The sequence below is a fragment of the Caenorhabditis remanei genome, chromosome III (genome assembly GCF_010183535.1).
Source record: "Caenorhabditis remanei strain PX506 chromosome III, whole genome shotgun sequence".
Classification (NCBI taxonomy): domain Eukaryota; kingdom Metazoa; phylum Nematoda; class Chromadorea; order Rhabditida; family Rhabditidae; genus Caenorhabditis; species Caenorhabditis remanei.
The window spans coordinates 16,520,812-16,532,915 of NC_071330.1; the positions used below are offsets into that span (position 1 = coordinate 16,520,812).

Consider the following 12,104-nt stretch of genomic DNA (forward strand, 5'->3'; position numbering starts at 1 on the left):
GAAATTTTAGTTTCTTGGTTTTCAGCAGCTTTATTTTTCTTTTTTCGTTAATTTGTATGAGTTTTAAAGATCTTATTGTAATTGCTTTTCAGAACATGTCCCAGAATTATCCAAGAATGACATCGAGCCCAATAACGTCAATGGGAATATTTTATACCGAGAAATCACTGAAATGTGAATTGTACTTTAATGATCCCTATGGAAAACAGAGTTTCGAATATAAGGAAACAAAGATCGATCATTTGAAAAACTTCGTCGAATACCTGGAAGAAATCATCTATAACCAAGCAGGTCTCGTGAATTCTCTCAAAATCAAATACAGCGGACATGAAGAAAACTATACAAAAGAAAAGTTGGACCCAGTCATTAACCAGATATTTAAGTGTCTGGAATCGAGAAATGAACGTCTTCAAGTCAAAAGACTATCGATCGATGCAGTTGATATGAGTCAGGCAATGAGAGTCGTCAAGTTATTGGATCCATCGGTTTTGAAGAAAGTCGAGTTTGGTTTTGAGAATAGAGATGAGGAAATTGATTTGGAAGATGCTCTGGCTTTGGTAAAATGGAATGAAGGGCAACGGATGAAATTGATTTTCAAATTGCACACAATTCGTCCAGAATATTTGGAATCGGTGAAAAAAGTTGGTTCGAGGCAAGTATTGATGTATTGATTGGTTATATTTTCAGTTTCTTCTACATCTACCGACTTTCACTGAGATCTTCGTTTATTACAAACACTGTGTCCATGATGCTGCGAGTTTGAGATCTATTATGGATGTTCCAATGCAACATGAATCTCCTGATTCCAAAGAGAAGTTTATCAAGTTCCGATTGTCACATAGTCTGTTGTTATCTGCTGGTGTAGTGGTAAGTCATATTGTAAAATAAATATTGAAAACAAATGAAATGAGGTTATCTTGTAGAAAATATCACTGAGCAACGATGTATCTGCAATGGTTCTAGAGAATCCATTGATTATGAAACGTGTCATTCAATCGTTCAACTTTTGGAATGTGTAAGTATTACTGTAGACACATCTGACTATTCATTTCAATGATTTCAGCCAACGACTCCGAAAAACGTCTCGTGGAATCAGGGACTGCGTTGATTTTCTAAAACCCGTAACACATATTGATGAGTATATGGTTTTTTTCTTAAGTGATATTCATCCAAGTGCATATATTGAAACTGGACGTTACTGGTCAAGAAGCTGGAATTATGGGAAACATGAAATTTCTATGGACAGAAATGTACTGTGTCAGAAGGCACTAGCTCAAGTTTTGCATGATTTCGAGGTCAACTTGGGTCGTCAGAATACGTGTTTAGAAGAGTTGAAATTTATATTCTCGTATATTGACACTCTTCGGAAGGAGGAAAATCGCAAGCCAAGCAAGAAAGAATTTAAGCGTCTCCATCAACTTACCATTCAATTTTTGGGGAAACTTAAAGAAATTTTATCAAGAAGAAGTCAGTTACTAAAAGTGAAAGTGTTGGAATTGTTATGTTGTACGGACGACAATTTGATGCAAATTCTCCCGTATCTTGACCCGAATTGCTTGAAAAAAATTGAACTGAACGATCCGCGATCGGAATATGAAAGACTCAGGGTTAAGTATCCAGAGTCCATGTTGAAACCGTTTGTATTGGACGAGATATGTCAACTGGAACAGTGGAAGAAAGCGACGGAACTGAAGATTCGATCACAGCCGATATCCACTTCTATTCAAAAAATGAATATCATTCATTTTTCCAAAATTTGGATAGAAGTGGATACAATCAGTTCAGAAGATGTGTTATATCTCAAAGAAGTGAGTGATGATTATGAAAACTTTTTTAACTTTTAAAACTTTAGCATATTCTACTATCGACCACTTTCCAAAGATTCATTATTGACTTCAAAAACACAACAATTGACTACGAAACTCTTCACGGACTAATTGGGCCACCGCATCGGATCTTCAGTGACACTTCTCGTATCTGGTTTTTCCAAATGGAAGTGAATCATCAATTTTTGAAAGTTAGCTTGCATAGAGGGTGTCTTCAATTTTATCTTGCTGACTACATAAGACAATACAGATAGGTTCATATTGTGAATAAATTCTATCATGCTATACGGTAATAAATCTCTGTTTAACAATTTTTGATATTCTTGGCAGGAATACACTTTTCTAATTGTGTGGATACTTTTGCAGAACATTAATGCTTTCAGAAACATGACAAAATATTCTACTTTTCGATATGGAATTTGGACGATGAGCATGAAAATAGAGGAGAAAAACGGATAAGATTATTGCTGGTTGTAGTATTTGAACATTGCTGAATACCGAATACATTTTTAATCTTCCGGATTCAGACTTTTAGATCCTTTTTTGTGACTTCCGCAATCTGAACTCAATGTTCCGTTTTCCATTTCAAGGTTACAAGATTCAGGATCCAGTTTTTTGACATGCGAAAATTATGGTTCCTATTTAGGTTCCCGTTTTCGAAATCAACTTGGGTCGTCAGAATACGTGTTTAGAAGAGTTGAAATTCATATTCTCGTATATTGACACTCTTCGATAGGAGGAAAATCCGAACCCACGCATTGAAGAATTTCAGCGTCTTAATCAACTTACCATTCAATTTTTGTGGAAACTTAGAGAAATTTTATCAAGAAGAAGTCGGTTACTAAAAGTAAAAGTGTTGAAAGTGTTATGTTGTACCGACGACAATTTGATGCAAATTCTCCCGTACCTTGACCCGAATTGCTTGAAAAAAATTGAAGTGAATGATCCGCGATCGGAATATGGAAGACTCGGTGACAGGGTTAAATACCCAGAGTCCATGTTGAACCCGTTCGTACTGGACGAGATATGTCAGTTGGAGCAGTGGAAGAGTGCGACCGAACTGGTGATTCGATCACAGCCAATATCCACTTCAATTCAAAAAATGAATATCACTGAATTCTCATCAGTTTGGATAGAAGTGGATACAATCAGTTCAGAAGATGTGTTATATTTGAAAGATGTAAGTGATGGTTATAAGAACTAGAACTTTTTATAACTTTTATAATTTCAGCATCTTTCACTATCGACCACTTTCCAAAGATTCATTATTGACTTCAAAAACACGACAATTGACTACGAAACTCTTCACGGACTAATTGGACCACCGCATCGAATCTTCAGCGATGATGATCGTATTTGGTTTTTCCAAATGGAAGTGAATCATCAATTTTTAGAAGTTAGATTAGATAGAAGGTGTCTTGACTTCAATCTTTCTTCTTACATAAGACAATATAGATAGTTTTACTGTGTTAACTCTATAATAGTGAGGTTATGCTAATAAACTTTTGATATTCTGTTTGAGGACCAAGAGATCGTAACGACCTTTTGAAAAATCAAGAAATTGAAAATATGACCGAATTGGTCACTCTGGGACAGAAGGATTACTGATTGAAGGACCAGTTGTGAATTTCACGTTTTGAAAAATCTTGAAAATCACTTGGAGACAACAGATAGTTTGAATTGAGCAACATTCATTGAGCCGTTTAGTGCTCAAAAGTCTTCTCAAGGCAGCGTCTTCAAGATATCGTCATAATTCCATATCGAAAAATTGTAATTGTTCATTTCATCATGTTTTTGAATGTATTATTGTTCTGCAGAAGCATCCATGATAATAGTGTATTGTAGTCAAGAATATCAAAAGTTTATTAGCATAACCTCACTATTATAGAGTTAACACAGTAAAACTATCTTTATTGTCTTATGTAATTTTTCTGAAAACAATTCGTCACTATTTTAGTTTATTTTCAGACTCACTTCATTTAAAAAAATGTCATGTATCCATTGGATAAAGACCATTTTCACATAATATCTATTATACATAATTCAATAAAAATCAGAATAGAATATTGGTAGTCCCACACCAGTAGGACAGAAAAAGAAGGGAATAAAATAGGAAGGGAGCTCTCAGGGGGACAGAGGTGCACATAAATTTGGAATGTTTGTATGAAACCAGGTACTTGAGAAGTAGGTCATGTGGTATCTAGGTAACGCTTAAGGGGTTTTTTGTCTAGGAACAAGGTGACATGTTCTGAGGACTGAAGAAGTCTCGACATTTCTCATCTTTAATATTTTTCGGAGTATGACGTGTTTATTGTGTCACCGACTTAGCGATTCCCGTTTGTTTACAATGTTTCTTCCTCACTCTTATCATCTCCGTCTTTTTCTCTTCTCCCTTTTTCATTTCCTTTTTCATCTAATTTTTGTCTGTATATGGTGAAAAATCACATTTTGAAACTTCCAGTGTGTTCATGTTTAAATGTATCAGCTTTTTTTTCTCTATGTCCGTTCATTTGTGTAAGTTTTGAAGATTTTATTGTTTGCTTTTCAGAACATGCCCCAGAATTACCCAAGAATGGCATTGAGTCCAATAACGTCAATTGGAGTATTTTATACGGAGCATTCACTGAAATGTGAAATGCACTACAATGATCCCTATAGAAAACAGAGTTTCGAATATAAGGAAACAAGGAAAAAGAACGACTTTTTGAAAAATTTCGTTGAATACCTGGAAGAAATAATCAATAATCAAAAATCTCTCGTCGATTCTCTCAAAATTAAATACAATGGACTTGAGGAAAACTATAACACGGAAACGTTGAACCCAGTCATTAGCCAGATATTCGAGTGTCTGGAATCGAGAAAAGAACTTCTTCAAGTCAAAAGACTATTGATCGATGCAGTTGATATGAGTCAGGCAATGACAGTCGTCAAGTTATTGGATCCATCGGTTTTGAAGAAAGTCGAATTTTGTTTCGAAAATAGAGATGAGGATATTGATATAGAGGATGCTCTGGCTTTGGTAGACTGGAATGAAGGACAACGGATGAAATTGGTTTTCAAGTTGCACACACTTCGCCCAGAATATTTGGAATCGGTGAAAAAAGTTGGTTTGAAACATGTTCTTGTATATTGATTGATTACATTTTTAGTTTCTTCTACATCGATTAACTTTCACTGAGATCTTCGTTTATTATAAGAACTGTGCCCATGATCATGCAAGTTTGAGAACAATTATTGATGTTCCAATGCAACACGAAACTCCGGGCTCGACGGAGAAGTTTTTCAAGTTCCGACTGTCACATAGTCTGTTGTTATCTGCTGGTTTAGTGGTAAGTTATGTTGAAAAATAAATATTGAAAACAAATGAAATGAGGTTGTCTTGTAGAAATTAACTCTGAGCAACGATGTATCTGCAAAGGTTCTCGGAAATCCATTGATTATGAAACATGTCATTCGATCGTTTGGGTTTTGGAATGTGTAAGTGTTACTGTAGACACATTTGACTATTCGTTTCAATGATTTCAGCCAACGACTCCGTAAAACGTCTCGTGGAATCAGGGATTGCGTTGACTTGCTCAAACCCGTCACCCACATTGATGAGTATATGGTTTTTTTCTTAAGTGATATTCATCCCAGTGCATATATTGAAACTGGATGTTACAGTTCAAAAAGCTGGTTATACGGGAAACATAAAACTTCTAAGAACAGAAATGTATTGTGTCAGAAGGCACAGGCTCAAGTTTTGAATGATTTCGAGATCAACTTGGGTCGTCAGAATACCTGTTTAGAAAAATTGAAATTTATATTCTCGTATATTGACACTCTTCGGAAGGAGGAAAATCGCAAGCCAAGCAAGAAAGAATTTAAGCGTCTCCATCAACTTACCATTCAATTTTTGGGGAAACTTAAAGACATTTTATCGAAAAGAAGTCAGTTACTAAAAGTAAAAGTGTTGGAAGTGTTGTGCTGTACGGACGACAATTTGATGCAAATTCTCCCGTATCTTGATCCGAATTGCTTGAAAAAAATTGAACTGAACGATCCGCGATCGGAATATGGAAGACTCGGTGACAGGGTTAAATACCCAGAGTCCATGTTGAAACCGTTTGTATTGGACGAGATATGTCAACTGGAACAGTGGAAGAAAGCGACGGAACTGAAGATTCGATCACAGCCAATACCCACTTCAATTCAAAAAATGAATCTCACTGAATTCTCAAAAGTTTGGATAGAAGTAGATACAATCAGTTCAGAAGATGTGTTATATCTCAAAGAAGTGAGTGATGATTATGAAAACTTTTATAACTTTTAGAATTTCAGCATCTTTTACTATCGGCCACTTTCCGAAGATTCATTATTGACTTCAAAAACACGACAATTGACTACGAAACTCTTCACGGACTAATTGGACCACCGCATCGAATCTTCAGCGATGATGATCGTATCTGGTTTTTCCAAATGGAAGTGAATCATCAGTTTTTGGAAGTCAGATTGGGTAGAGGGTGTCTTGACTTTGATCTTTCTTCTTACATAAGACAATATAGATAGTTTTATTGTGTTAACTTTATGAAGTTATGCTAATAAACTTTTGATATTCTTGACTACAATACACTTCTCTTATGGATACTTCTGCAGAACATTAATACATTCAGAAACATGACGAAATGAACAATTACAACTTTTCGATATGGAATTATGACGATATCTTGATGACGCTGCCCTGAGAAGACTTTGAGCACAAAACTGCTCAATAAATGTTGCTCAATTCAAACTATCTGTTATCTCCAAGAGATTTTCAGGATTTTTCAAAACGTGAAATTCACAACTGGTCCTTCAATCAGTCCTTCTTCGGTCCCAGAGTGACCAATTCGGTCATATTTTCAATTTCTTGATTTTTCAATGAGTCGTTACGATCTCTTGGTCTTCAAACTCCGTATTCGGTCGAATCCGTGTTTAAATTTAATATAGCGATGGAGTCGGTGTACCGCAATAATTTTCAAATTTTGTTCGAGAGTCTCCAGTTGTTTTCTGTACGTTCACTAGTTCATCTCAGATCACTTTGTGGACAGTAAACTTTAAAGTGTTCAGACGGAAGTTGATGATTGTTCTGGAAATTAAGAACAGACAATTGCATGGTCCATAAAAGCTATAAGCGATATGTCTGGATAAGGCGAGCAGGTCATTTTACACATCGGCCAAACTGGTCCGACCCGTTTGGTCTTCCACGTGGTTGATACCCCTGTAACATTTCCTATGGGCCTAAGATCGAACGACGTTGTCTCTGAAATAAAAAATGAAACCGATATGCATAGCCTTGAACCTAAAACAGTACATAAGCACAAATTTTTTGAAATCGATTGACTGGCTTCAAACTACAAAAAAAAACCAAATCGTTTTGACATTTTGACGTGTCCAAACCGATAAAGTGCACATGCCTAAAAGTGCTGATAGTGAATAGTACATATAGGCGTCAGTTTTCAGGAAATAATCGAAAAAGGGCAGTCTAACAACACATTTTCAGTCAATGATCATGTTTCCACCGCTTCAAGATTTCTTTTTTTCTAATAACGGTTTTCGAAAAGTTGTGATTGCTTATTTCGTCATGTTTTTGAAAGTATTCATGTTCTGCAAAAGTATTCACACAGTGGAAAAGCGTATTCCTGCCAAGAATATCAAAAATTGTTAAACAGAATTTTATTACCGTATAGCATGATAGAATTTATTCACAATATGAACCTATCTGTATTGTCTTATGTAGTCAGCAAGATCAAATCTAAGACACCCTCTATCCAAGCTAACTTTCAAAAATTGATGATTCACTTCCATTTGGAAAAACCAGACACGGTCATCGTCACTGAAGATTCGATGCGGTGGCCCAATTAGTCCGTGAAGAGTTTCGTAGTCAATTGTTGTGTTTTTGAAGTCAATAATGAATCTTCGGAAAGTGGTCGATAGCAGAAGATGCTGAAATTTTAAAAGTTATAAAAGTTTTCATAATCATCACTCACCTCTTTGAGATATAACACATCTTCTGAACTAATTGTATCCACTTCTATCCAAACTTTTGAGAATTCAGTGAGATTCATTTTTTGAATTGAAGTGGATATTGGCTGTGATCGAATCTTTAGTTCGGTCGCACTCTTCCACTGTTCCAGCTGACATATCTCGTCCAATACAAACGGTTTCAACATGGACTCTGGATACTTAACCCTGAGTCTTTCATATTCCGATCGCGGATCGTTCAGTTCAATTTTTTTCAAGCAATTTGGGTCAAGGTGCGGGAGAATTTGCATCAAATTGTTGTCAGTACAACATAAAATATCCAACTTTTTCACTTTTAGTAATTGACTTCTTGCTGATAGAATTTCTTTAAGTTTCTCCAAAAATTGAATGGTAAGTTGATTGACACGCTCGAATTTTTCAATGCTTGGTTCCTCCTTTTGAAGAGTGTCAATATACGAGAATATGAATTTCAATTTTTCTAAACACGTATTCTGACGACCCAAGTTGATCTCAAAATCATTCAAAACTTGATCTTGTGCCTTCTGACACAATACATTCCTGTCCTCAGAAGTTTCATGTTTCCCATAAATCCAGTTTTTCGACCAGTAACGTCCAGCTTTAATACATGCACTTGGATGAATATCACTAAAGAAATAGACTTGATACTCATCAATATGTGTTACGGGTTTGAGGAAGTCAACGCAGTCCCTGATTCCACGAGACGTTTTACGGAGTCGTTGGCTGAAATTATAGAAATTAATAGTCAGAAATGTCTACAGTAATACTCACACATTCCAAAACCCGAGCGATCGAATGACACGTTTCATAATCAATGGGTTCCCCAGTACCTTTGCAGATAAATCGTTGCTCAGAGTTAATTTCTACAATAATAACCTTAACTCTTTTTTCCCAATATTCATTAACTTACCACAAAACCAGTTGACAACAAAAGTCTATGTGACAGTCGGAACTTGATAAACTTCTCCGTCGAGCCGGGAGTTTCATGTTGCATTGGAATATCCATAATTGTTCCCAAAATCGCATTTTCATTGACACATTGTTTATAATAAACGAAGATCTCGGTGAAAGTTGGTCGATGTAGAAAAAACTGGAAATATAACCAATCAATACATCAGAAATTTAAAAAAAACAAACTTTTTTCACCGATTCTAAATATTCTGGACGAATTGTGTGCAATTTGAAAACCAATTTCATCCGTTGCCCTTCGTTCCATTTTACCAAAGCCAGAGCATCCGCCATATCGATTTCCTCATCTCTATTTTCAAAACAAAATTCGACTTTCTTCAAAACCGATGGATCCAATAACTTGACGACTGTCATTGCCTGACTCATATCAACTGCATCGATCGATAGTCTTTTGACTTGAAGAAGTTCTTTTCTTGATTCCAGACACTTGAATATCTGGTGAATCACTGGGTCCAACTTGTTCTTTGTATAGTTTTCCTCAAGTCCGCTGTACTTGATTTTGAGAGAATCGACGAGAGATTTTTGATTATTGATTATTTCTTCCAGGTCTTCAACGAAATTTTTCAAAAAATCGTTCCTTTTCCTTGTTTCCTTATACTCGAAACTCTGTTTTCCATATGGATCATTGAAGTACAATTCACATTTCAGTGATTTCTCGGTGTATAATACTCCTATTGACGTTATTGGGCTCGATGACATTCTTGGATAATTCTGGGACATGTTCTGAAAATCAACAATAAGATTTTTATCTAAACCATACAAATGAATGGTCAGAGAGAAATAAATTGTTTAAAAAGCTTATACATTTAAACGAATGAACTCACTGAAAATTTCAAAATGTGATTTTTCACCACAAAAACTGAATAAAAAAGGAAATGAAAAGAGGAAAAAACGGAGATAAGAGTGAGGAAGAAACATTGTAAACAAACGGAAACCGGGTGACACATAATACACGTCAAATTCCAAAAAATATTAAAGACGAGAAATGTTGAGATTGTTTTAGGCTTAAAATGAAACATGCGTTTTCTGTACTTTTAATTGATAAGAAGTTTTTTCCTAAAATATTAGCACGACACGCTTCTTACAACCGCGCTCTATGTGACGATCACTCTGGGACCAAAGAACTACTGATTGAAGGACCAGTTATAGGAGGGACAACTTTGGATAATTCCCAGTGACAGTATACCACCGTATCCACGTAGAGTATTCAGTATCCTATACAGTATCCCAGTGACAGCACAATGACATTTACGTCAAAATTGGCAAAAGAAGAGGGGCGGGTGCTGAGAATATCAGTCGAGGGAAGCAAGATCTGAATTCAGGAGATTATAACTAGATTCTCTGGTGTCACGGAGTAGGGAATTTTCCAGACCACTTTCAACTTTTTGTTCCAACGATTTGTCTGAATGTAACGTTTCTGTATATTTGGTAGTCAGCAAAATTCGAATACTACAACCAGAAATTCACAAACTTTTCCGTTTTTCTCTTCTATTTTCATGCTCATCGTCCAAATTCAATATTGAATAGTTGTAATTGTTTATTTCGTCATGAAAGTTGTGTTCTACAGAAGTATCCACAGGATGAGAAAATTGAATTTCTGTCAAGAATTTCAAAAGTTTATTGACAAAATTTATTTATAGAGTTAACACAGTAATACTACATATATTATTCTATGTGGGAAGTAAGCTTAAACGCAATATATTTCATATCCAATCTGACTTTCAAAAATTGATGATTCACTTCCATTTGGAAAAACCAGATAATACGATCATTATCTCCATAGATTCGATGCGGTGGCCCCATTATTCCAACAAGAGTTTCGTAGTCAATCGCCTTGTTTTTGAAATGAATAAGAAATTCTCGGAAACTGGTCGATAGTAGAAGATGCTGAAATTATTGTATCTGTAAAAGTTCCCATAATCATCACTCACATCTTTAAGATATAACACATCTTCTGAACTAATTGTTTCCACTTGCATATAAATTTTTGAGAAGTGCTTGCTTCAGATTTTTCTCCTTTCGAAGAGTGTCAATATACGAGAATATGAATTTCAACTCTTCTAAACACGTATTCTGATATCTGAAGTTGACGTCAAAGTCATTCAAAACTTGTTCTTGTGCCTTCTGACACAACAAATTTCTGTCCTCAGAAGTTTCATGTTTCCCGTATAACCAGCTTCTTTTTCTTCTATACCCAATTTTAATATATCCACTTGGATGAGTATCACTTAAGAAATAAACATGATAGTTATCAGACAACAATAGGCTATGTGACAGTCGGAACTGAAAGAACTTCTCCTTCGAACCGGGAGTTTCATGTTGCATTGGAATATCCATAATTGTTCCCAAACACGCATTTTCATTGACACATTGTTTATAATAAACGAAGATCTCAGTGAAAGTTGGTAGATGTAGAAGAAACTGAAAACGTAATCAATCAATACATCAGTACTTCTCTTAAACAAACCTTTTTCACAGATTCCAAATATTCTGGGCGAATTGTGTGCAACTTGAAAACCAATTTCATCCGTTGTCCTTCATTCCAGTCTACTAATGCCAGAGCATCCTCTATATCGATATCCTCATCTCTATTTTCAAAACAAAATTCGACTTTCTTCAAAACCGATGGATCCAATAACTTGACGACTGTCATTGCCTGACTCATATCAACTGCATCAATCGATAGTCTTTTGACTTGAAGAAGTTCTTTTCTCGATTCCAGACACTTGAATATCTGGTGAATCACTGGGTCCAACTTGTTCTTTGTATAGTTTTCTTCAAGTCCGCTGTACTTGATATTGAGGGAATTGACAAGACCTGTTTGATTATTGATTATTTCTTCCGGGTATTCAACGAAGTTTTTCAAATGATCGTTCCTTGTTTCCTTATATTCGAAACTCTGTTTTCCACAGGGATCATTGAAATACAATTCACATTTCAGTGATTGCTCACTATAAAATATTCCCATTGACGTTATTGGGCTCGATGACATTCTTGGATAATTCTGGGGCATGTTCTGAAAAGAAACTACTGTAACATTTAAAAAACTGAGAGAGAAAAATAATGTTACTGAAAACCATAAAACTGAATTTTTGAAATGTGATTTTTTACGACATATAGACGAAATTTATAGAAACGGAGATAAGAATGAGGAAGAAAGAACAAGAAACTACAGAAATCATAAAACAAAGAGGTTTCAAAAAAATTTGCAAAATGAATACCAATGTGGCGGGCAGTTTCCGTTTGTTTACAATGTTTCTTCCTCACTCTTATCATCTCCGTCTTTTT

At 35.5% G+C, this 12,104-nt stretch overlaps 3 protein-coding genes across 3 annotated transcripts; 1 reads left to right on the forward strand and 2 right to left on the reverse strand.

Annotated features, from left to right (window-relative positions):
• Nucleotides 1–95: 95 nt before the first annotated feature.
• On the forward strand, nt 96–6,374 carry GCK72_011668 (uncharacterized protein; the record flags this gene model as incomplete). Its single annotated transcript, XM_053728609.1, has 12 exons — nt 96–641; nt 688–867; nt 924–1,015; nt 1,064–1,808; nt 1,853–2,017; nt 2,599–3,006; nt 3,058–3,222; nt 4,375–4,929; nt 4,976–5,155; nt 5,212–5,303; nt 5,352–6,102; nt 6,147–6,374. The coding sequence occupies 12 exons, from the start codon at nt 96–98 to the stop codon at nt 6,372–6,374; spliced, it is 4,107 nt and encodes a 1,368-aa protein (XP_053588186.1).
• A 1,188-nt stretch (nt 6,375–7,562) lies between these two features.
• On the reverse strand, nt 7,563–9,515 carry GCK72_011669 (uncharacterized protein; the record flags this gene model as incomplete). Its single annotated transcript, XM_003093385.2, has 5 exons — nt 7,563–7,790; nt 7,835–8,570; nt 8,619–8,710; nt 8,758–8,937; nt 8,985–9,515. The coding sequence occupies 5 exons, from the start codon at nt 9,513–9,515 to the stop codon at nt 7,563–7,565; spliced, it is 1,767 nt and encodes a 588-aa protein (XP_003093433.2).
• Nucleotides 9,516–10,775: 1,260 nt separating this feature from the next.
• On the reverse strand, nt 10,776–11,808 carry GCK72_011670 (uncharacterized protein; the record flags this gene model as incomplete). The annotated part of the gene is made up of 2 exons (XM_003093378.2): nt 10,776–11,237; nt 11,284–11,808. 2 exons carry the CDS (start codon nt 11,806–11,808, stop codon nt 10,776–10,778), a joined length of 987 nt encoding a protein of 328 aa, XP_003093426.2.
• Nucleotides 11,809–12,104: the final 296 nt, after the last annotated feature.